The sequence below is a fragment of the Malaclemys terrapin genome, chromosome 10 (assembly GCF_027887155.1).
Source record: "Malaclemys terrapin pileata isolate rMalTer1 chromosome 10, rMalTer1.hap1, whole genome shotgun sequence".
NCBI lineage: Eukaryota > Metazoa > Chordata > Testudines > Emydidae > Malaclemys > Malaclemys terrapin.
In genome coordinates this window covers 13,727,986-13,754,693 of record NC_071514.1, presented here as the reverse complement: position 1 = coordinate 13,754,693, position 26,708 = coordinate 13,727,986, and the positions used below count along the sequence as shown (strand labels likewise).

Below are 26,708 nucleotides of genomic sequence, written 5' to 3'. Positions count from 1 at the left end.
TGATACCCAGTTTGAACCCAAAGTAAATGGGTAAAGCTTAGTCAAATTATTGTGAAGGCACAAGGAGTGATGGCTGGGAGAGAAACAGAAACTCACGACAAAGCTTTTCTTTCTTTCTTTCTTTCTTTCTTTCTTTCTTTCTTTCTTTCTTTCTTTCTTTCTTTCTTTCTTTCTTTCTTTCATCTACCTTCCTTGAATCTGTTGCCCACAGTCTCTTTCTTACTGTTATTCCAGGGGTCGGCAACGGGCCTGGAATAACAGTAAGCACCCTGGTGGGCCGGGCCAGTTTTATTTACCTGCTGACGCAGCAGGTTCGGCCGATCGTAGCCCCCACTGGCCACGGTTCGCCGTCCCGGGCCAATGGGGATGGCGAGAAGCGGCGCGGGCGAGCAATGTGCTGGCTGCGGCTTCTCGCCACCCCCATTGGCCTGGGACGGCGAACCGCGGCCAGTGGGGGCTGCGATCGGCCGAAACTGCCACGTCAGCAGGTAAATAAAACTGGCCCAGCCTGCCAGGGTGCTTACCCTGGCGAGCCGCGTGCCGAACGTTGCCGACCCAGTGTTATTCTTTGCTTTGGCAACATATTGACCTTATAAATGTGTCTGCTGCTTTCCTGGAGAATGAGATCCCAGGAAAATTACTTGTCTTTCTTTCCAGTTATCTTTTCCTGCCTCTTAACATTCAGCTAACCGGCTGCATCTGAGAAATAATTATTATTCTCCAGATTAAAGTCAGGACTTCAGAGCATGTTTCATGCCAAAAAAAAAAAAGATAGAAAACATGATTAGAGACAAATATGGTGAAAAATAAAATATGAAAGGATTGAAATCTCCTTGTTTGGAACATCAATCTTTTATCTTATGTTTCTGGGGTCCCATCCAATGCTCACTGAAGTCAATAGCGACAAAGGGTCCTGTGGCACCTTATAGATTAACAGACGTATTGGAGCATAAGCTTTCGTGCATGAATACCCACTTCGTCAGGCGGCCAGCACATCCCTTGGCCCACGCCGCTTCCCTCAGCCCCCATTGGCCTGGGACGGTGAACTGCGGCCAGTGGGAGCTGCGATCGGCCGAACCTGCGGACGCTGCAGGTAAACAAATCGTCCCGGCCCGCTAGCAGCTTTCCCTGGTGGGCCCGTGCCAAAGGTTGCCGATCCCTGCAATAGAGCTTTGTATTCAATGGGCTTTGGATCAGGCCCCAATGAAGTTTTCTTCCTAGTCTTCACATGGGTGTAGATATGACTCAACAGGTGACTTTTCCACCTCCTCATTCAGATATTTAACAATTGGTGTTTCGAGGTGGCTGGAATTCCTATTATTTCTCATTTGTATTACAGTAGCATGTACCCTGTACATATACATAATAAAGAGCCAGTCCCTGCCCCAAAGACCTTACAATTAAAGAAACAACACAAATGGTAGAAGAAATTATATAGTTTTATCCCCATTTTAATGGGTAACCGAGACACAGAGATTTAGGGCTTGTGTCTTATTCAGAAAGAAAGAAAAAATGATAATCTGGGGGACAATTGAGAGACTGTATATTCCTCTCAGCCAGTCCTTTGTGCCCTTCCTAAGGTGCTCACCCCACCCTTTGGGACACACTTCTAGTGTTTGAGCAAGTAAGGGTCAAGAACAAGGACAGGATAATGTCCAGCTTTGACTGACAATATCGCAACACTCCCAAATTTTCCTCGACTGAAACACAAACTAGTATTATTGTTAATGATTGATATATAAATATCATTACTAGTGAACAGCAAATAATTCATTAGACGAAACTTTCCTGTTTGCCAATTACCAGGGAGCAGGTTTTGTAATTCTCAGAGATGGATAGCTCACACATCATTGGTTATGAACATTCAAGATTCAAACTCTGAAACCGGGGCTGTGTTGGCTAATTACATATCATGTGATGGTTTGACTATTTCTCACATATAACTAGACACTGTCTCATTTCCTCTCTAGCGTATTATTTCTTCTAACTGGGCCATAGACTCAAGGTGCTGAGGCTCTCCAGCTTCCGTTGTAGTTCATGAGAATTGCAGGTGCTCCACACCTCTCAAGATTTGACCACCATTATGCTGCTATATGATAAAGGGTGCTAGAAGACCTGGTCCTGTCAGATGCTGAACTCCTTATGACACATTAGCTTTGATGAGAATTGAGACATTCAGAACCATGCTGAGCTGCTCATCCCTGGGCTTAAAGTTTCTCTCCACGGTGCTGCAAAAAGTAATGTGTACACTACTGTATAAACATGTCTGTGGTACTCAGCCAGTACTTCTCTTTGTGCTGCAGAATATCACATGAACGGTTTTGGTTCAGGCTACAGGACTCAGAAGTAAAATGCAGGTAAATACTGTCAGGGCACACTCCGGTATTTTCCCTCCCCTCCATTTCTCCTCTTTTGTTGCCATTTTGCTGCTTATACCTTCTGCCTATCTCCCTCTGCCATTTCCCAAGCCCAAATAAGATTGGTTGTTATTTTTCATTGGTGTCCGTATTGCCAAATAAAACTGCACATAGTGCTTTCTACCCTATCGGATGCTCATTTTTTAGCAAGCTATAAATCAGAAGGAGCGGGAAATGACAGCGATTAGAGGAGAGACAGATCCTACAATGACCAACTACAGCTTGCAATCTTCAGCTAATAAACACTGCTGATAATAATAAGAACAAACCCCCACACACTCACATGCACTCAGACACACATTCACAGAAAGCCCCCCCCCAACAATAAAATTTAATAGATTAACATGGGTGTTTGAAGAGCCCTTTGAACAACTACTGGGTACAACACTCATGAGAATGTCCTTCAACGTCAGGCCCAAATGGTTAGCAGTACAGAGGCTTGGGAATGGGATAGTAGGGGTGTTGGAGGTCAGGACTGAGTTGGTTTACAAGAGTCGTGTGTGTGTGTGTGTGTGTGTGTGTGTGTGTGTGTGTGTGTGTGTGTGCTCCAGTCCACAGCAGCAGGGGATACCACAGATCAGGGAGTGGGGTGAATTGGCAGGGCTGGACAAGGGCCCAGGACTGAAACAACAGCTGCTGCGAGACAGGACTGAAGTATAATAGAACCGTGTAGGGTTTAGGACAGGGATAACAGGGGGTTGCTTGTCAGTGGTGGCGTGCACCGGCTGATCTGGGATTTGGGAGGGGGGCAACCTTGAATAAAACCTGCCCATGCTGCCTGCTATGCTATGGGTCCCTACTTTTCACAAACACACTCCTCCTCACAAAATGCTCATAAAAGATCGAACGGAAAGGAATCAGGACAAGCTTTCATTGATGAGCTGTTAGCCAGAGATCGATTAATGACTGCCTGTGCACAATGCATCAGCAACAACCGGCATTGGCAGGGCTGCTATCAGCGAATATTAGTTTATAACAGTACAGATGCAAGAGACCGCCTTTAGCAGAGCTGATTAGTGAATGACAATGGGCCGGGAGAAGTGAGTTTCCCTACAGCAGGCTGAGCTGGGTTCTGTCTGAGAGCCTGAGAGCCCTTTCCCTCATTGCTCCCACTTAATCTCCCCCTCTAAATCCCTCACCAGCCTTTGTTTCCCTTCAGCCACTTGTAAGGCCCCTTTGTTGTGACTAAAAGAAGGAAACAGAGGATGTGTTAACTCACTTTATTAAGAGCCAATGGAAGGAGCTGTTCTACTGCCTGCACAATTTATATGGTCTGCACTCTCAAAGGTCCTGATCCAAAGTCCTCTGAAATCAATGGGAGTCTTTCCATTGACTTGCATCAGGCTCACAGGGCATGTGGAGTTGCTAGTCACACACTTGTGCGGACTATACAGTTCATTGAACTAGACAGGCACAAACTCTGGAGTGGACTTTAGAGTTCATGGAACCAGAGATCCCACCTTTCCCTACCATTCTATACGTTCCGGTAGGATTGTTAAAAAGTGTTATTAAACTGTGTCTGGACAGAAAAGAGCTAGACTCAAAGACTGAAGGGGAGAGGAGATTACAGCCATAGACTATGTCTTCACTGCCAATAAAGCTGTGCTTTGACAGCAAGACAGCTATCTCGTTGTAAAATCACAGCGGAAACAAGGGGCTGTAGTTTTTACCTCAAGGAAATCACAGATCAGAGGCATGGTGTTGATCTTGACTAACTACACTGAGATAAAAGCCACCCGTTTCCACTAGGAATTTACATCGAGACAGCTAACTCAAGTTAGCCATGTTGCCGTAAAAACAATGAAGGCTTACTGGCAGAGTGAGTGAGGGGATACGCGGTCTGTATCCAGGAGGACAGGTAGCTGTAATTAGCTACTTCATATCTCCTAGAAATGGTATTGTTACCACTGAGAGATTCCTTCTCATATATTACAGCTCCCCTGCTGATTTGTTAAAACCATCAAAGGCCACCCCACATAGCATATGACATGCAAGAGAACACTTTCATTTCTTTGGTTCTTGCCTCTTGCAACATAGGAAAACACCCTCTCTGCATTAGCCTTCCATCCCCAGACAAGAGAGTAACAGGGAGAGGTGCAACCCGATAATTTGAAAGTCAGAGGTTGAGAGTCTCACTAATCAGCCTGACGATTTTGGAGGGCAGTAGGTATTTACTGAAGGTGAAAGATGCCCATTGGAACACTTGACTTCACTCAAACAACCTGGAAATTTGAATACCCAGACAGTCCTAAGTGGTGAATATGGCGCTCAAAATGTTTCTGAGTGTGGTTTGATTGCATTCATGCTGGGAAATATTGAAAAGCGAGGGCAGGAAAAGGGTAACTCTGAGAGCAGGGGGCCTTTCTCTGAAGGATTTGCTCTTGTTTCCACTGGTACTTACCTTTGGCTTATTAGTCCATTAAGAATGTATTATAAAATACATTCATCACCAGCTCTATTGTGTTGCAGTGCGTTGTTTTGCTATAGTTCACACCCTGCTACATAGGATCACTTTACACTCAAAACATGGTGACATTGGTCAGCAACTGCCTAGTACTACTACAGCACATTCAATGCTAGGATCCTGCACAAGTGAGATCTTCTTTCATTTTGTTCTACGCTCCCATCACCATAACATCTGGGTAAATAACAAAGATGGAGGGATTTATCTTCCACACCACAAGTGCTGCATAACCGCACTGAAGCACAAGGTAAAACATGATGATCAGGACAGGGAGTGCATAAGAATCTAATCCCGCTTTACGGCATGGCTGCCAAATTATTCCTGCCTGCTAGCTGGAGTAAGGCTCAAGAGGGAAGAATGTAGCTAAGTGTCTCATTAGCATGATGAGGATCACACTTAAACCGACATCTCCTCAGAAACACACTCTGACTTGCCTGCACCCTCACCCATTTCTTACCTTATAGGAATGAAAGAGGGAGCATGTAGGGAGCCCGAGAAATACAGCCTGGAGGACAATATGCTTTGCCTTATTTTTATCTGCATTAGCTTCCACTCCCCCTTGCAAAGGACAAAACAATCTTACACACACTGCTGCTCCCCACACCAGGACTCGCAAGATCAAGGCTTCAACTGCTCACAGTGGAAAGAGCCCCCATCCTTGAGTTAGCCCCACCAATCCTGGCTTGGTGATGCAAATGGGGAAGGAATCACTTTTGTTGTCAGGTAAGTAGTGGTAGACATTGCTAGTTGTGGAGCCAATTCTACCAGCCTTTTTGGCACATTACTATAACCAGACAAATCCAGGACTGAAGAGAAACCCACTGGAGTTGGGGAACAGAACTGCGTACCCCCAGAGCAGCCCATACCAATCCTGACTTCAGTAGTTATCTGGGTGGAAACTCTCTTTCTGAACTTTGGCACGAGCCTAATTAATGAGTTAATTCACTGTTAATCTATTCTTTCTTTGTGTCTGTTTCATGATTAATTTAGTTCCAGTGAATTTCCTTTACTGACTGCAGAGTAGAAACACATTTCCTATCCTATTAATCTCCACTTTTGACCCACCTGCTGGGGGCTAAATGGAGGTGAATTCATCCATGCATTCTGTTCCAAAGCCATTACAGCACACAGGGCATTTCTGTTGGAGAGAAGGAGGTTTCCTGTGAATACTTGCACTCCCAGGATTCACTTGTAGAATCACAAACTTCTTCTACAGACACTGCAAATAGCATCTCAAGCAGACGAGATGACTGCAATACTAGGATCTTCCACTGGAGTTTAGCTATCATATCTCCCTGTCCATTTAAAGACAGTATGTGTCATGGTAAATGCACAATGAATAATTGAGCTCTGAATTATACATCCTAAAAGAGGCTTACAGGATGATATAGACACTGGTGTTGTACTGACCTCAGCTGGATTAAAAATGTGTCAAGCCTACCAAAGGGATATATCTCTACAAGCAGATTCATTTGTCAACCACTCAGTTGTGTATGCAGGCCACGATAATGACAGCTCTCTCTCCTGCACACATGGCCAGCCTCTTTCTGCCATCCCCCAAAATCTTTTAGGTTTAAAAAAAAAAGATAGCAGCTCCACCCCAGTGTCTGGAGAGCTGGGAAAAGGAAAGAAGGGTAACTTATCATTCACATTCAAGGTTGCTTACCCTCTGGAAAGAACATTGAAACAGACTGTCCAAGAGATGTGGGATTTCCCTAACAGGTTCACTCTTCCAAATTCAAATGATATTTTCTGGCCAACCAACCAAGCAAGTTTTGATTGTGGGAGTAGGGAGAATGTCCCTTTGATCCCGGGCTTTCCACCCCCTTCTAAATCACAGATGAACTAGCCTACTTGACAGTGGGTTTCTGAAGGTCAGAGGAGGATCTTCCTTGGCAAAGTGCACTATGGAGTCTTTCAAAAGAAGAACATGGGCAAGTCCACACTATCTCCTTTCCTACTCCATGAACCTGGAATTGACATGGATTAATTCACTTTATCATATCTTGCACTGTAGAGATGCGAGTGGTGGTTTCGCTAGATGTCCCTGAACACAAGCTGCATTAATGTCGCTTGGCATAATCTCCTCTTACTGTTTCAATGGAATACAATAGTCTTCACTTGCTGTCCCAAATTCTTGTGTAATGCTGCCCTGTGCTGCTATGTTCCTCCACAGAAAAGACTGCACTTCAGCAATGCGTGAAATGATTCATATCCATCTATGTGTGGGCGTGTGTGTATACAAACACACACAAATCCTGAGAGGTTCTGAGCACCTGCTGTGAACTCCCAACTACATTTAAGGATCCCCTTGAAGTCAGTTGCAAAACTCCCATTGAGTTCAATAGGACAAGTCCAGGCCCATTGACTTCAGTGGGGAACTCCAGATGCTGCTCCAGATTTAGCTAATCCTTTGCAGAGTTTGGATCTTCTATTCTGTGAAGTGCTGAGTATCTCTTATGAGCGCTTTCATCTCCTATAGCTCTTTGAAACACTTTGGAATCCTTTGGGCTCTATGTAAATGTTCTCAGGACTTATCCTTCATTCTAGAATCTGTTTGTGAGGATGCTGCCTGCTTCTGCAAATATAGGACCTGGTCTTAGGTGGTATAAACTCCTGTAATTCCAATTAAATCAATGGATCTATGCCAATTTACATTAGCGGAGGTTCTGGCCCATTGTTCTGAAGCCAGCAGGACAGCACAGTGATGTTGCAAACTGGGTAGAGGTGCCTGTCAGTGACAAAGAGGTAAGATTAAAGCTCTGTCCCGACATCTCAGGTGATATCCTTTCCATGAAGCAGGCCCAGGTCTTCGGGTTTCACCAGAGTGTTGGGTCTTTATGGCTCCCTTAAATGCTTCCAGAATAATTTTCCTTAACCTCATTTGGGGGGTACAGAAATGACCTCAACTCACATCAGAATGATTCCATTCTCCTTCCCGCCTTCCACCACATTTAAAAACAAAAAGAAACTTGGTCTTGTTTCCCCTCCTCCCTCCCCCGCCTTTCTGGTGAAAGTGACTCTCCCTCTGCGTTGAAAAATGCTGGAATAGAAACCTTGCTGCAGAAAAAGTCATCGTGTGCTTTTCAAGGCAAAAAAATCAAACAGCATTGTGAGTAGTGGTATGCAAATGAGGAAGAAGGTGGCAGTAAGGCTGACATCTTCTTAACAATGCTAAACTGTTAATAAGCACCTGGAATAAATTTTGGGAATGAGCACAAGGCTGCAGCCTTATAATTCTGGATCCTGATCTTGGCTAGGTTGTTCTTTTCCTCTGGGCTTGACATTTGCTAACGTTTCGATCGTCTAAAGGCAGCAATCTGTGTCGGTAACTTTCTACTTTATGCACCACTTGGGACAGCTTACGATTGGGAAAGACTCTATCTTGTCTAGGATTCCTCCCCAGCTCCAGGCATCCCAACACCCGTACCCCAGGGAAATAATAAAAAAAACCGAAACAAAATCTATCAGGGACTTCTATGTGACATCCAAGTTAGAATAGGTATGCCAGTGATTAGCATCGCGGGCCCTGCAGCTGATGGCATCGTGTGGCAAGGGCATTTTTAATGAGAGATCAAGGACACTGCTTACTGTTTGTGTGGTGACTTGTTTAAACAGTGTTAACAGCAGTCTTCTTAGCATGCAAACCCAGCATCTCATGAGGGAGACAGGAAAAGGAGGCTGGCACTGGAGATTTCTATGCAAACAGGTACCCTGCTTTCATGGCTAGTCCCTTCATACCTGCAGGGGAAAACATCCCTGAAGTTTCAATGAGTATCTTTTTCTACTGTTTCTTCCCACTAGCTGGCTACTCAAGGATATGTTGTATGTGTATGGAGGTGCCTGAAATGAGAAGTGGGAAAAGTGATGCTTTGAAGAGGGAAGATCCTCTGAAGGATCCTGGCTCGTTATCCCCCGCCAAATGAATTCTTGCTCATGTGTCATGGCATTCAGCTTCTGAAAAGTTTTTGGAGCTAGTGAAAGCTGTGCGGTTGCAGAGTCTGCAGAACCCTGATGCCAGTGAGGATCACCTCTTCATCGGTCATGACCATGGACACAGCTGAAACTGGTGAAGAGAACAAGGATCTATAGATAGAGATGCTGAAGAGAACATTCTCAGCTTTGCTGGCTCTTCCAATGCTGGGTCAGGCATGACTAGACTTTCCCAGTACAGCCAGTAAACAGCCTGACAGAAACACGGGTTGCAGGTTCAGCTTTCAATCCCCACTCTCCAGGGCCCTGCATCTGCTGCAATACAAGGTCTGATCCTGCACAAGGAGGTACAGAGTAAATGCCAGGTGAAAGGAAGAGATGAACAGGAGGCCAGTTCTGTGCCTCCTCATCACTCTTCCCAGCAGTGGCAGTGAGGCCTACACCAGGAGCACTGAGCTAAATGCCTAAGCCCATTTTTTCAGACATATCCATTTGGCACCCACACTCCCTATTTTTAACCCTATGATCTTGAGAACAAGGAAGAAGACAGGTAGGGGTCTTGAGACTCACTCCTGTCCAGTGTGCAGGTTAACTTACTTGTGCCTATGCACAGCGGCCACTCACACTTGTGATGGAGCATCACAACATTTTGCTCTCTGCTGTGCACTGCACAGTAGCTGAAAGGTTCATGGCCTTACCCACCTAACTGGTTCTTTTTTCTTTTTCCTGACAATGGCAGTAGCCATAGCTCTAGCGGAGGTAGCGGCAGCATTGACTGTAGATTGGAGAGCGGTCCTGGCTATCAGTTTGCCTTCATCTATCAGAGCTTGAAAATGAGGTCTGTCCTGTGGCAGAAGGCTGTCAGTAAACACCGCAAACTTGGCGTAGTTCAGGAAATCATATATAGCCATTAGCGCCTGGTAATTGGCTATCCTGAACTAGAGGCTGGAACGTGAGAAGACCTTTCTCCCCAACAGATCCAGGTGCTTTCCCTTGTTATCAGCAGGAGTAGACTGGGGATGTTGCTGTCTAGTCATTTCAGAAGCAGCATGGATGGTAAGAAATAAAAATTCTGCTCCTTTGGCTGGCATGTAATAATGCTTCTCTGCCCCTTTGGTGGTAGGAGCGCAGGTGGCAGGGGGGCACCAAACTGTCCTAGCTGGCTCCAGTATAGCTTCATTAATGGGGACAGCTACTCTGACGGGACTGGATGTGTGGAGGACGTCCAAGGGTTTGTGGTGGGAGTCCTGGATCTCCTTTAGAGGAATCTGAAGCTTTCCAGTAACTCTACGGAGAAAGTCCTGGGACTGCCTGAAGTCATCCAGGGGGAGGGGCAGTAGGGACGGGGGGAGAAGGAGATGTAATAATCCCCGCTTTGTCCGTGGATGACAACGGCAGTCTTGCTGGTTCCAGCGGAACCACTGGATCTGCAGCGTAATGCTCCTCCTCCTCCTCTACCGGATTTGGGGGCAGATCTGAGTGTCCTCTTACAGAGGAGGCATGAGATGACTCCCTGGCAGATCGGATAGACTCTGCAGGGGGGAACTGGTCCCACATCCACCAATATGGCCAGTAGGAGGGGTCGGTAGGTGTTTGTGGGGGCTCCCATGGCATGGTGGCTCTGAGTTAGATGCGGCGGAGATTGGTCCCAAACCAGTACTGGTCTTCTGAGTGGTGGAGGACACACAGGGTAGGGAAAGAAAGGTTTAATAGGTGGCTCAGAATCTCCCAATGAAGAGAAGGCTGACTCCAGTTCCAGTGGCAGTACCATCAGTGCCATTAGAGGGGAGATGTATTCTGCATATGCAATGGGTGATAAACTCCTTCCAATGGTCGATTCCCTCAGAGGTGATATTATCCCCCTGGAAATGGAGGGCCCTAATGGAGGAAGGGAGAGTGAAAATGGCCTGTTGGGCAGCGATGGAATCAGATCTCCCTGATGTGAGAGGAGTTCTGTTTGCTGGAGCCACCAGAGCCAACAAGGAAGATGGTATCTGGAATTGACAGTGATTGGACTTCGTTGGTGCCAATGGATCCCACAGTTTGGAAGGATCTGCGGATGACAGTACCAACAGAACACGGTCCAATACTGATGGAGCCCAATGCTTATAGTCTTCCTTGTCGTGCCTCTGGGATTTAGGATGTACTAAGTCCTCATGGGACTGAACTGATGGCTTTGTTCAGAACTGAATCTGACTTCTTTGAAGTGGATTTGGAGGAAGACTTAATATCATGCTTATAAGACTGCTTTCTGGCTTCCCAACAAGACCCCACCATGGAGTCTGAGGGTTAGATTCTCCCATACCAGAGTTGGACTTCACAGCAGGAGGTGGACTCTTTGCTGAATCAGGCTGACATATGGGGAGAGGTGAATGTGTCCCGATTGGAGCCTCATGGCTTTCTCCATGAGGTATTTGCAGATACAAAGTTCCCACCCTTCTCAGATACAGCTCGGAAACGATCAGCACATATACTACACCTTGCCACGATGTGGGCTTCCCCAAAGCAGTGCAGGCAGTGCTGGTGGTCATCACAGACCGAGAAGGACCGTGGGCAGGAAGCACAGAGTTTGAAGCCAGGAGTCCTGGGCATAGTCCGGTACCCAAATGGGACATGGGGGGGGGTGTCCCCCGAGAGACTAATCTAAAACTAAGAGAGCTAAAAAACACTAAACTGTAAAACTATTAACACTATTAAGACTGTTAAAACAGTTAAACCATTTACAAGCCAGCTAATTCTTCTTTTGTAGAATGAAGCTGAAGCTGTGGAAACTGGAGGTTCCAACCTGGACCATGCAGTGGTGAGAAGGAACTGGAGAGATGGTTGGTCCACCCCACCCTTTATCACTTCAGTTGGAGGCATAAGGTGACCCAGAGCACATGCATGGAACAACGGACACTAATTGCCAGCTCCAGTTGCATGGTGCGCATGCACAACCCACAGTGGAATGCAACAGGGACCATCACTTGAAAAAGAATATCCACCGTTTCATTATGAAGATTATTTTGAAAGTTTATAAACCCTCATGTTTCTGGGTATTAACAAATCACTGACTAACAGAGGATAAGAAGAAATTTCCCACAGGGACAGGTAATTCTACAGCTGTCTGCTATGGCGATTTCTTGCACCTTCCTGTGCAGCCTCTGGTACTGATCACTGTCAGAGATAAGGACACTACACCAGATGAACCACTGCACTGATTTGCTATGGCAATCCCCATTCTTATGATTCACTTATTCACAGCTGAAAAATACTAAGCATGTGTGAGAATGAGAAATAAGATTAAATGCTAGGGAAGGCCTGACAAAATAAATCCAGATGCCAATGCTTTACACAAATTGTTGAGTGCCCCCTGCAGTTAAAAAGAGGACGAAGCAACGCGGTGTAATTTTAAATAAGGTTTACTCACACTTTGACTTGAAATGGTCTTCTGTCTTTTAAAGAGATGTGGATACTTTACTGAGGATGTTATAGTACTGCCTCTTTAGAGAAAATCCCAAACCCATATAAGACACCACAGTAATGGGTGTAATAAAAAAATTTGTTAGATAGGCTTGACAGATGAAAGAGACAGATAAGACAGACAAATAGATACAGAAGCAATGCTCGGTATTCTCCCCCTCATTCCTTATGACTCAGGATATTGGCCTGCAAGCAGAATCTGTCTTTTCCTGGCATTCAACTGCTTCTATTGCTTATTCCTCCTCTGAAGCCCATATCCTCACACTGTGACTCACACCAAGACAGGGATTTAAGGCAGTAACACTCTGTTAACACTTAAGGGGAAGCTGTTATGGTCTAATAGGTGTATAATGTGCATTAGATAAAGCCACTGATTATGCATGTTAAAAATGGCTTAAGCACATATTTGAAAGGCTGACCATAAAACAGCCATCTGTTGCTTTAAGACTTCAATTTAGCCTTCCAGGAATTAAGTTTTTATCAGTGTAAATTCAAGAGCTCTAAGTGGAATGAATGGAATCAGGAATGGGGGACGCAGCTGTGTAGCAGTGAATTCTCATTGCAGTAGGATGGATATCAAGGCTTGTGCATCCCCCAGTAGCCATAATGGGAAAGGGCTGCCTCCTTCCTTCCTGCACTGTCCTGGCAATGGGCTCATACTCTGGCTTGTTCGTTTTTTCAGCACCCATGTGCCGGACAGTTCTGCACTCTCACTAATAAGTGGGTCTATCACCAAAGGGGAGGAGGGGTCCTATGCAAAAAGGATTGGGTGATGGGGGATGCTAGAGCATAAAAAAAATTGTTTTCTCATCTAGTAAGAAAGGCCAGGCATCGTTTCACTCTCCAATGTCCTGCCGTCCTGATTGGGAGTCACCACTACTATTCCAGTTTCAGGTCCTTCCATAGACTTCTGCCAACACACCTCAGCCTGCATCATTCTCTACTATCTGACTCTTAGCCCCACCCTCCAACCCACACAGATGGGCCGACACACCTCAGTCTTGTCCTGCAGCACTGTCATTCTAGTCCAGGGTCCCTCCCACGCAGCTCTGCCAATGCACTTTGATGCTGATGCTCTCGGACCTCTCTGGACTAGAGATCCACATTCATGATGGATTGTTCAGTACTACAGATTGGCTTGGGCCACAAAGTGAAGCTCCTCGTCTGGATCTAGAGCTAAGCTTTACAGAGGCTCCAACTACTTGGATCTACAGTTTTGATTTGAGCCCATTTCTACTGGGATGCAGAGAAATAAAAACTAGAACACAAGACTAACATGCTCATTTCACTTGTGCCTTTCCATCCCTACTGTGCTATCTCCACTCCAGCCCAACTCTCATACGCCTTTGTGCCAAGGTCAAATTTAAACCAATTTATCCTAATAAATCCAAAGGGCTTGTGATATGACGATAAGTATTTCCAGTGGGAGCCAGCTTACATGTGTGCATCTGTGTGCGCTCATATGCGTGTGTATGCATGTGCCAGGCAATGAAAAACCTGCTCATATTTCTTCCCTGTCTCAGGCTCTCTCTCCAGCACGTCTCTCCCTTAACAATCTCTAGAGTGGCAGCAAGAGTCAGGGTCTGTGTGTGAGTCAGAGTCACAATACACTGAGCAGTTGGAGCCTCTGACAGAATATACAATACAGCCGAGATGTCAGCAGAGGTGGCTTCGGAGTGCTTTAAAATGCTGTTTCAATGCCAACTTTCAACTCCAAATATGACACGTTGTTCACCCACCCCCTTTCCTTCCAGGCAATAACCTCCTTTAGATGCAACTCACCAGCTTAAATTATGAATCTCTCTTTCCTTCTCCCTCCTTAGATCACTTACTCTCTCATTTGCCCTGCTAGGCTCTCTTGATTCCCCCCCCCCCAATAACTGCCCATGTAGCAGTAGTCTATTGTCACCAAGGCACCAGTGGCTTGGTCATCCTCACATTTGCATGCCAGGCACCACCCCAAAAGGGGCTGCAGTGAGCTGATCCCCCTAAAAGCAGGCTTACGGCTCTGCCTGTGAGTATCGTAACAGCAGAGCTCTTTGGTGCACCCTTAAGCTTGTTGTCTGCATAACTTGCATAGATTGCATCCTTTTGGTCCTGGGAAAGATCGGGACCCGGGATACTGTCTTCACAGGACACTAGGAAGTATTTTCATGGACAAAGTGTAGGGCTAGAAGGAGCCGACACTCCCATGGGCCTTGATTATTGCCAGTGTAAGTGTATGCACTGCTGCTGCTGCTGTACAGGAAGAGAGTGGGAGGATCTGATGCCACTGACAGACTGGGGAGAGATTATGATCCACATGGCCTGGCACTTTGGCTTCATGCATTCTTTGGATTCTTCTCTGTTTGCTACCTAGGGCTGGCACATCTGACATTGAGCTCATGGCCTGAGCCCTAGGGCTGGCAATCCTGTATGCTGAAATGTCTCAAATCCAGATCAGAATGTTGGTCCTTGGTCCCATCTCTAGTGTTCCATGTTTACCTCTTGAACCCACAGGGGACTGCTCGGACTCTTGACCAATCTAATTTTCTCTTACATGATTGTCTTTCCTGGAGACTCCATTGGGACTTATGGATAAATTAAAGGTCACCCTGTATGACAATGACAATAAACAGAACCACTTACTAGGGGGTATGGAGGATAAGTTCTCTGATTTCACAGAAATGTACTTTCTTCTGAGGGGATGGGAATGTGTTTCCTCTCAGTACTTTCCTGTCTAGACACTCCTTCACCGCAGCGTTTCTTCTGCCCACAGGGGAACTATTCCAATACACACCAGTGTGACAACTCTGCCAATCCCCTAACTACCATGTGCCTCTGGGGTCCATCTTGGAATCCAGGCACCTCCATTTTCAACTGCACCCCATGCAAACACATGTGCACCAAGACCTTGTGGTCTGTTGCTGGTAGTTAGCCATGCTGCCCACCATGTCCAATCAGCCAGAATATCCCAACCTTGCATAACCCAGGAGGATTTCCCTCTCCTTTCCATGCATCCACTGTTCACCATTATACCTTCCTCTGAGTGTGGTTGTAACAGCTGAAAAGAAAGGGCACGGACGATCACAAGCATAGTACTGATAAAGTAGTGTCCTGACTCCTACAACACTGCAAGAGTCTAATAGTCCATCTAGTCTGCGATGTCAATTCCTGCTGCACCAGAAAACACCAATGGTCAATATAAACTGGTCTCAGGCCTCCTGCTCCACCAGCAATGGTAGACAGATAGACCAGCTAGTCCTTTACCCTGCTTCCTTCCACAGCAGAAAAGAAAAATGGTATATTTGGTCTGAAATACCACCGCCTGCTGCCCTGGAATACACCAATGGCCCATTTAGCCCATTATGCCTCATCATTCCCCATTGGAAAAGACCACCCATTCTGTTCCATCTAAAGTGCTATCCTAGCCTAGGAAGGATGCTTCAGAAGACAGCGTATATCCCCCATAGTGCACGTCACTGGGTAATACTCCTTCACGAGAGAGACATCTTCCTGACCCCGGTAGCAATCAGCTTTTATTTATCTGCCTACGTACTTACATGGTCACTATGGCTGTGATATCTCATCTGATGCCCTAAAGCACGAGGGTCCAGAGCTCTAGTCATTGTTACACTAGTTAGTGCAGACACAGATACAAGTGGTCGATATGAAAATGTTGAATAACAGATAAGATCCTACCAATATGCCTCACAGCAGGCCCACCGCAGAAAAGGTGATGTGGAGCCCATATGTCTGCTGGAAATATCTGAGTTCATTATCTGTAGCCCAGTCAAGTCTGTACACATGGGTAATTTGAACAACCTCATCAAGACACATCAGCAAGCAGTGCTTCCATGTGAGTTTGAAGTTCCCAGCTCTGATTTCTTCCCTTTCCTTCCTTTTTGTTGCTAGACATTATTTGATAAATTAACTACCTCTCGGGCAGGTGTGTAGGATCGGAACGCTTCCTGGCACGCCTGGGGCTGCTGTTTGATAACAATCACTGAGGGCACACAGCTCGCAGGTTATTTCCTAATCTAAAAAAATCAATAGGATTATATGAAAATGAGCAAGGGGAGGGAGACAGGGATAGTGTTAATGAAAAGCTGCTGTATTACAATGGCCCACCAGTGGAAGCCTACGTGAAGTATGCTGGAATACCAAACGTATTAATTACAGGCAGGGCTGCTTGGCTGACTTTCCAAAGAAGCCAATGGGCCCGAACTCTTATAATACAAAAAAAGGTATGTTGCAGTTTACCGGGTGAGCAGGGGGAAGAGATGGCAGGAAAGAGGTGCAGCTTCTCCTTTCAAATCTCATTGCCATACAATAACCCAGGGTGCAACTTGCTCCCCTGGCCAAGGACCGGCAGTGTGGCAGATCAAGTGTCTTCAGATCCAATAGGTAGGGCCCTACCAAATTCACAGTCATAGGATTTTAAAAATCGTAAATTTCATGATTTCAGCTATTTAAATCTGAAATTTCACGGGGTTGTAATTGTAGAGGTCCTGACCCAAAAGGGAGTTGTGGGGGAGTCATAGAATATCAGGGTTGGAAGGGACCTCAGGAGGTCATCTAGTCCAACCCCCTGCTCAAAGCAGGACCAATCCCCAGACAGATTTTTACCCCAGTTCCCTAAGTGGCCCCTTCAAGGATTGAACTCACAACCCTGGGTTTAGCAGGCCAATGCTCAAACCACTGAGTTATCCCTCCCCCCAGGTTATTGTTGGGGGGGTTGCAGTACTGCTACCCTTACTTCTGCACTGCTGCTAGCGGCTGCGCTGCCTTCACAGCTGGGCAGCTGGAGAGTGCCAGCTACTGGCTGGGAGCCCAGCTCTGAAGGCAAAGCCACTGCCAGTATCAGTGCAGAAGTAAAGATGGCATGGCATGGTATTGCCACCCTTCTAGGCTGCTGCCTGCAGAGCTGGGCCCTCAGTCAGCAGCCGCCACTCTCCGGCCATCCAGCTCTGAAGGCAGCAGTGCAGAAGTAAAAGTGGCATGGTAAAAGTGGTATTGCCACCCTTACTTCCAGGCTGCTGCTGGTGGGGCACTGCCTTCAAAGCTGGGTGCCCGGCTAACTGCTGCCACTCTCTAGCTGCCCAGATCTGAAGGCTGTGCATAAGTAAGGGAGGCAATACCCTTTTGGGTCAGGGCCTCCAATTTGAGAAACACTTGTCTCCCTTGTGAAATATGTATAGTATAGGGCAGTGCTTCTCAAAGCCGGTCTGCCACTTGTTCAGAGAAAGCCCCTGGCGGGCCGAGCTGGTTTGTTTACCTGCCATGTTCGGCCGATTGCGGCTCCTACTGGCTGCAGTTCGCCGCTCCAGGCCAATGGGACCTGCGGGAAGGGCGGCCAACACATCCCTCGTCCTGCGCTGCTTCCAGGAGCTCCCATTGGCCTGCAGCGGTGAACCGTGGCCAGTGGGAGCTGCGATCAGCCGAACCTGCGGACTAGGCAGGTAAACAAACCAGTCTGGCCCACCAGGGGCTTTCCCTGAACAAGCGGCGGACCTGCTTTGAGAGGCACTGGTATAGAGTAAAAGCACAGAAAAGACCAGATTTCACAGTCCATGACGCATTGAATTTGGTAGGGCCCTACCCATAAGGCAAGAGTGTATTACTCGCCTGTTGGGAAGGCACGTCAATGGAGAGTGATACATGGCCCTAAGGGGCCGGGGGCCTTTCCAGTGCTTCCAGCCATAGCTGGCCAACGTAGTGAGGGACCAGCTCAGAGCATATATTCAGATCAACTCACACGGCAAAGATACTGTGCCAGTATTTTTAAATAAGAAACTGCTCTTCGCGACAAATTCTGCACCAGCTACACAGCACAGCATTTCACGCTGAATTTAATTAAAGCTACTGGCAATTGTATAGCACTCATCGATCCAACATCTGAGCAATGAAGGGAAATGTCTCTATTTACAGAGATGTTCAGAGGTTGGGAGGGGTCTGAATGCATTTAGTCACAATGGAATTTGTCCAAAAAAGCAAAGTCAAGAATCGAGTCTCATGAAAAGTGCCATAGTGTCTTTAATGCCACTGAATGGTCAGGACCTTAGTTGTATGTCTCGGTCAAAAGATGGCACCTCCACCAGCAGCCCCTATCATCATGGTGATGCACTGGTTCAGTACAGGTCAAAGGATAGAGCTCTATCTACTAAATCACAAATAGCTTACCACAGCGCCCTGGATTTTCCTTGGGTGGGGAGATGCAGGGGAAGGTGTTTGTGCTCCCAGCATAACCTGGCCCACACTTGGCTAGGATGTGGGAGCTGAGAAAATCATAGCTAAAAGTGGACTGGGGCAGGTGCCGTTATTAAGCTTTCTGTTTGCCATTAACAGCAGAAACAGGAGTGTTTGCCATTCGGGGTGGGGGATACAATTGTTCCCTTGCAGAAAGGTAAGAGACAATGGAGGAACATGAGATGAATCATTGCTGACTCATCAGAAATGCTCAATGACACTGCAAATGCCACCTTAGCATAGTAGAGGTGTCTCACAGAAATAACTTAGCATGCCTGCTGTACATATGCAATCCTTGCAAACATGAGCTGGAGGGAGGAGGAGGAGAGAAGGGAGAGGGGAAGGGAGACCAGCCCCATCCATCCAGAGTGGAGGGAAGGTGAAAAATTGTAACAGGTTTTTTTTTTTTCTCTCCTGAACTTGCTGCAAATAGTCACAATTCCCATCCCCTTTTTGGCCATGACAAATGTAAAGCTACTCGGAGAGTCTTGACTAAAACCTAATCGCTTTTACGGCAAATGAGGCATGAAACCTATTGTCAAAAAAACATGATGTCCAAAACATGTGTCGGCACTTCATCTTCCCAGCTGGGAGCTCCTGAAGGTCTGAGCTAACTACAGGGCTCAGGGAGAGTCTGGAAAGGGACAGAGCTGCTATGTGGTTTTGTGCCACGCAAGGTGGGAATCACTGTGTTGGGGGTAATCATTGGTTATCCCTAACAGGGCAACTATCCAGCTGATTTGTGCTGCTGATGGCAGAGGTGTGTTGGAGGGGGGGAGGATTCAGTACAATGTATTTACAAGGCACTTGCTTTATATAAATTCTGCCATTACATGGGACTTACCCTTATCTACTCTGCTACTGCATATGAATTACTCCACCGAATCTCCCAAGGCTCATGTTTTAGGGCATAAGCTGATCATACATACACAGTGCCAAATCTCAAGGCTCTTACTCAATTTTTCCTTAGTCCTTAATCAGGTATAACACACAGGGACTTCAGTTGAAGGCTTTTCTGAGGAAGGGCTGAGTAAAGCCTGAGTAAGGAACCCTGGAGTTAGTCTGGAGAGCTCACAGGGTAAACATTACCCCATTACACAGTACGATATCTTCTACAGATGGCCCATGTACTACACCAAACTATTGATGAGGGCCCAGGGATAAGCAACCTTTGGCATGCAGCCCGTCATGGAAATCCGCTGGTGGGCCGGGATGGTTTGTTGACCTGCAGCGTCCGCAGGTTCAGCCGACCGCCGCTCCCACTGGCCGCGGTTCGCTGTTCCAGGCCAATGGGGGCTGCGGGAAGCGGCGGCCAGCACATCCCTCGGCCCATGCTGCGTCCCACAGTCCCCATTGGCCTGGAATGGCAACCCAGGGCCAGTGTGAGCTGCGATCGGCCGAACCTGCAGACGCTGCAGGTAAACAAACCGTCCTTACCCACCAGTGGATTTTCCTGATGGGCCGTGTGCCAAAGGTTGCTGATCCCTGGACTAGGCCCAGCACAGTTTCTTTCCACCTTTCTCTGAAGCACCACTCATTGGCTATCAAGGAGGCACTACATTGGACGCAAAGGACCACCGGTCTAATCTGGTGTGACAAATCCCACATTCATATGGCAACCTTCCATCAGAAAACTTGCTTACTGGACTGCTATGGTTTGTTCTAATTTACTGACCACTGATTCTAACAGAGCTGGATCAAGTGCACAAAAACAGTCTATTCCCTCCCAGTCATCCCCTTCCGAGCAGTGGGGAAAGAAACAGCAGTGGGGAAAGAAAGAGACCGCTCGGAGAAGGGGAGGATTAAAAGACATGTATAGATATAAATCCTGACAGGTGGAAATGTTTGCTGTCAGGGGCTGACATGCCAAGTCAATGCCAAGCACACCAGATACCCAGGGCAAAGGCAAATACGTGCAGGAGACAAACTGCAGGGACTTAAAAAATAAAAGAAATGGACAGAGACGTCTGTGAGGACTAGAAGATCTGACTTTACTAACTGGGACCTACAAGAGTTTCAGATGAGCCACTTAGTTAATTAAGTCTGGGATCGAACTATACCCAGTGCTGGATTAATTTCTCGTTTCATGGTTTGCCCTGTTATCCTGAGTACAGTGGTGAGGAGTGCTTTAGGAATGTGTATACAGGAGACAGACTGGATTAAGTTAGACAGACAGAGACAGATTTCATTTATGTACCTCTTTGATGTGCCACTGCTGAGGGAACAAAACCCGAACCCAGTTATATCTAACTCCTTTGGTACCAGTACAGAGTCTCATCTGACCTTCATTACCCCAGAGCGGCACTAAAGTCAAAGGAATCACACCAGGAACTCTGATAAAGTTGGTGCAAGTGCAACCAGAGGCAAGCCCAGAATAAATAAGGGGCTTTGTACTGGAACATACAATGTAACAGTCTGGCAATGGGATTAGTTTGTAACTCACCAGTTGCTAATGAGTCTGTGCGGAGTGCTGTCTTAATGGCTCTATGCTCCTTTCCAGCTCTTCGGAACAAATTAAGCAGACACAGCCCCTGAATAATCCATCCTGGGTTTTATGCAAGACCCAGAGCTAAAACATGACACTTTGGGATTGCTTAGCTACTCCAGACAGACCTCCAGAAAAGCAAGGGCTATTAAATGAAGGCTGCTAATCTTTTACCTTAACCCTGAGTCTTAGTCCAATGTTTCCAGTGATGTGGATGTAACCCCTGGGTCACTGAATGGCCAATCATATCAGGTACACAGTCCTGTATACATGTGAGTGTGCATACAGATGTTCATGGATGCATATATACAAATTTAGGACTTGATGGCGGAACCATCCCTTATGCAGTAGTCCCAAGGACTTCAATGACACTATGCATGTGAATAAGTGCCCACCATTGTGAGTACGGGTTGTTGCACAAACAGGTGTTTATTTCTCATTTGGGGTGTATTTATCTCTTTAAAGAGGGTGTAATAGTGTGTAGTTCTCACAGATTCTCTTCTGACATGTCACAAATTTGGATAGACTCATTTTGAATTTTTGTCTAGTTCTAGTGAAAATAAAAGGTCAGCAATAAATCCCTTGTCTTTAAAAACATGAAGATTAAAAAAAAAATTGTCCGGGAACAAATTTGGAACATTCAGCTCAGGGTACAATGTCACCTTATTGGCAGCAAAAAGTTGTGTGTCAAAGAAAATGGGTTGTTTTCACCAAGGTTTGAATCCATCAGTTCCCAAAGATGCTTGAAAATTCTCCAGGGTCACAGGTGCAAACTGTTTCAGCAGAAATCACCAGGCAGTGCTGTTACACATATGTTTACAAGTTCTTTTGTAAGTGTGGAAGCAGCGCACAGTCTTTGGAGACATGCTGTGTTGTTGTTCCTTTTGTGATGTAGTTTCCTTTTGGGAAAGCTGTCACAAATAGCCGAAGAGTTTGCTGACTGCTTTGCTGTTGCTACCTCCAGTCATTTCTTGGGACAGAGTTGCTTCCTGGGAATTGGGCTCTGGAGTTGCTCCTGAGATTTCTGGAAGAGGGATTTGGCTGGGTACCATTTGTAACCATGCCTGCTCCAGGATTGGTGTATATAGAATAAATAAAAGAAGTTGTACTCATACAATTCCCACCCAGACTCTGCCTGGCTGATTTCTCCTCCAGTGGAAAACCAATCTGCAAGGCCTCAAAATTTACTACCACTTGGCAAAAGGGGCAAAAATATTTTGGGTAGTTTCACTCCACCCTACTTATACTCTCAGTAGCAGAGTATAACAGACCGCAGAATGCAACACACCTTTGTTGTAATCAAAAGACAATGACAGCATAGGTATTAAACCACCAAAACTTTACTCTCCTGCAAGCCCAAAAGGATGCATCTACACTAGCAAATTTCATAGCTGCAATTTTCTGTTAGTGCAACTCCACTGTTAATAGCAACACTAGAAACACTAGTTGAGGCAGGACTCTCGTGTTCTTACCACTGTCATCTAACCCTGCACTGAGTAAGAGGGGAGTATAGGGGAAGTAAAAAAACCTGCACCCTGTCTTCACTGCAGCTTCCCCCATTGTTACTACTACTACTGAAGCTGCTCTGGTGGGAAATCATTCCTGAATACTTTGCTAGTGTATATCAGGCCTAGGGAGAGCTATTTTCCTGCCTGTATACAATGTGCATTCTGCACACTGCATTTTTACACTGCTTACAGTAGAGTTCCTACTCATATTCTGGAGTGCATGAGGCAGTTCTCTCAACTAAAGTCACATCAACTCTGCAGTTGAATTTTGATGTGCCGAACTGAAATCACTACATTGCACAACCATTTCCATTTGAGCATTTATAAAGAACTTTATATGTTATCAAACTTCCTGTTTCATATGTTCCTGCTCCACATTCCCACAACAAGCTCTTCCAATGGCATCTCACTGGGTGGAATTCAAAATTCAGTGACTTACCTGATTTGCAAACACATGTTTAGCAAACAATTCCAGTTGTTCTGCCCACCCAAGCCCAAAGATAGTTCCTGTGAGTACTTGCAGGTGTCACTCTGCCTAACACTCTCAGCAATCATCACTGGATGATGGTGACATACTAATTAATGCCAGGCAAATTTCAAAGGGACTACTGGTTCCACTTGGGTAGACACCTAACAGTTCATGTCCTTATCTACATGGATTTAGATTTCTGTGTTACGGGACTCTTGCAAGATCAGTTGACATTTTCAGTACAACTTGTTTTAAACTCACGGATTCATAGACTTTAAGGCCAGAAGGGCCCATCATGATCATCTAGTCTGACCCCCCTGCACATGGCTAAATAAGAAATAACTGTGTGTGAATAAGTTTTCTTCCTATTATTTTGGTACACCCAGTTTCATTTTCATCCAAGACTGTAAAGGGCTGAGGTGAATGAACATCACAGTAAAACCAAGCAAATAAAATAACAGAATTTTAAATCTTTTCATCTCAAAAAGATTCCACTTAGTTGTAGGCAAAAAGGCCAGGATCGGTTCTGGCCTCATCAGTTCCACCTGCCTTTATTTCATTGTCCGGCTTCAGTAGGTGTTTGGATTTTTTCCCTCCCCATTTGAGACGTTATTGTAACTCAAAGGCTTATGCAGCTCCAGTTCCAAAGTCAGGGTTTGATTTATGCCTGGAATCGGTCTGTCTGGCCAGGCTTGAGCGGTTCTCTCTAATGACACGCTGATTGCTTGTCGGAGGGCTGTTCGCGGCACAGTCAGTGTTTGGGATACACAGTAATTGCTTCATGTTCACATGTACAAGTGAGCATGACTAATCCAAAGGAGCATCTCTATTTTTTAGACTTTTTCATTCCTCCCTCCATAAACATTAAAAATGATGAACAAGGTTGTAAATACCGTCTCCAGCATGGAGAACAGGTGGCACTAATGGCTGTTAAGTATCCCTGAAGGGGAAGACTGGAAATCCACTATAAATTACTGGGGTATTTCTGCTACACAACTTGCCTTTTTCACTGGTGAGAGTGAAAGAATCAGTTGATGAAAGACCCGTAGGGGGAGCGTTGACTCGTATCAGTCACTGGGTTTTCTTTTTCCATCACTTTTTGAAAAACATTAGTTTGATGCATGCACATGTCACTGGCAAGTGAGAACGGAGATGCTGCATAGAAATCTCCGTATCTCCTCAGAGACCTGAGTTTATGTTCTTTATACTCTGACATACATCCAAGTCAAACTCTCCTCTCACTTACACTGAAGCAACCCCACTGTCATCGAGTGCAATGGAATTGCACCCAGGAAACTCAGAGCAGAATTTAGCACTTTAAAAAGATAAGCTTCTCCAAAATAATCAGTAGGGTCAAGGTTTCACTGTGTGGGTCACAGACCCAAAAGCTGACTCTCTAAGTGTGTCCAATTCTTTGAGGTGTGGAGCACCATCAATAGGAGTTGTGGGCACTTTGCCCCTTCCAGAATCAAGCCCTAGAATTTCTAATGCTTGCTCACAAGCTCCTTTCTGAATTTGCAGTCCTCAGTCCCTTCCCTGCAGCTCTCAGATAATTATTTCCTTGTGGGAGACTCTTCAGGGAGCCTTTTATTGGTGATGGAAACAGATTCTGATGGGGAGAGTGTCCCCTCCTCGAACAGCTAGGAAGAGGATATGTGAGACCCACCCCACCCACCCCAGACAGAGAATCCTTCGGGACGATGCCACTCCGATGAATGGAACAGAAGGGAAAGTGAGTGGAAAGTCTGAGAGGACCATCTCCTTCTCTACCTGATTTACCCAGTCGGAAGGGTGCAGGTCAGGGCAGCACTGCTAACCTCATGGACTGCTGCCTCCACCATGGGTTTCTTTAGGAATTAGTTGTCTCCTCATTGATAATGAGCATCTCAGCCTGTGGTTGAGGCTGGTGCTGTAAACGTGGAACCAAGACTATTCCCTGCCAACGCCCCTCCTGAGGAGGACCCTCTAGTAATGCTCTCACTCTGACCTTTGTGCCCAACGGTCTGCAATCTCCTCCTCCGGATCCAGCAGGGCTGCTGCCTGAGCCATCAGCTTCTTGCTGCAGGGCAAGGATTTGAGCTGCAGGATGAGGAGTCCCAGGCAGAACTTGGCTCCCATTTCCTCCAGCTCTCGTGTTCCAATCTGCAGGCCCTGCCGGTGAAAAACAGAAACCTAGAGTGATGAGTCTGGACTCACCCAGCTCGGGGTAGGAGGAAGAGTTACCATCTCATATAGGCTACCCCTCTCTGGAGTATTCCTCCGGGTAGGAAAGTCTAGAGGCAGGACAATGAAAGGAACCAGACAACACCCCAAAACGTTGAAACCACATGCTCACTCCATTGGTCAAAGATTGCAAACACCTATTTTTACTTTGCACTTGCTCCATATAGGTCTTTTTGTCTGCAGCGAGATTTACAGTCATTAACAGGGTCCCCTGGCCTCTATTTTACAGATGGGGAAACTGAGGCAGAGAGTTCAAAGGACTTGACTATGGCTGCAGAGTGAGTCACTGTAAGAGCAAGTATCAGACTCCATGAGTTCCTGGCTCCACGCCCAGCCCTGCACTCAGAACATCAGACCACACTTCCTCTCTGTTAAAGCAAGAGTTGTCTCCTTGAGCCACGGGAAGGCAAATGGGTTGTGCCACTGTAAGTTGTCGGCAGTGGCAGAGATGAAAAGGAAGGAGGGGGAAAAGATCTTTAACAAGTTATGAATCGTTTACAAAAATCAATAACAAAGTAATTACAAAATAACCAACACCTCTGAGGAGCTTCCCCTTCTACTAAACACTGGTGTCTCCCTGGCAGAGGCGGGCTGAGGTTGCAAACTGTGGAGCTGGATTTTCAACACCCCCAAATTCAGGGGAGTCCTGCCTGTTATGAAACAGGGGGATGTGGTTCCTGGTTTGGATTGCAAACCACTGCAAAGTCTGGGAGGCTCTGGCTCTGATTGGGTAAGCAGTGCCGATCAGGGTTTGGGTCAGACCCATCTCTAATCTGGTACCCTGTCAAGTCTCTCTGACTTTGAATAAGGTGGAACGGCTCCTCTTGGCCAATCCTAGCTGATGGGCCAGAATCAAAGGAGTCCTGGTCAAGCTTGCATATAGATGCCAATTCACAAAGGTTTTCCATGGTGCATCTCTGATGCTTAGTGAGGCACATGCTGAAGTACCTGGCTGAATCAGGGCCTAAATAGGGTCTAATGGATTCAAAGACTTTAAGGCCAGAAAGACCCATTGTGATTATTTAGTCTGACCTCCTGCATATCTTAGGCCACGGAACCTCACCCACCCACTCCTGTAATAGGCCCATAACCTCTGGCTGAATTACTGAAGTTCTCAAATCTTGACTTCAAGATTTCAAGTTACAGAGAATCCATCATTTATTTTAGTTCAGACCAGCAAGAGACCTGTACCCAATGCTGCAGAGTAAAGGGACCCTCCTCCCCAGGTCTGTCAATCTGATCTGGGGGGAAATTCCTTCCCCACCCCAAATAAAGTGATCAGTTAGATGCTGAGCAGGTGGGTGAGACCCGCCAGATAGACACCTGGGAAAGAATTCTCTGTAGTAACTCAGAGCTGTGGCCAGCACATCCTCGGTCCGCGCTGCTTCCCACAGCCCCCATTGGCCTGGGACGGTGAACTGCGGCCAGTAGGAGCTTCAATCAGCTGAAACTGCGGACGCGGCAAGTAAACAAACTGGCCTGGCCCACCAGGGGCTTTCCCTGACAGGCCGCATGTCAA

At 46.4% G+C, this 26,708-nt stretch overlaps 1 protein-coding gene across 1 annotated transcript in view; it reads right to left on the bottom strand.

The window, feature by feature from the left end:
• Positions 1-26,708, bottom strand: part of AGBL1 (AGBL carboxypeptidase 1) — a 387,636-nt gene that overhangs the window by 82,661 nt on the left and 278,267 nt on the right. Inside the window, exon 22 of the mRNA XM_054043152.1 lies at positions 24,954-25,117. Within this exon, the coding sequence (XP_053899127.1) occupies positions 24,954-25,117 (164 nt within the window). The remainder of the gene's footprint in view (positions 1-24,953; positions 25,118-26,708) is intronic.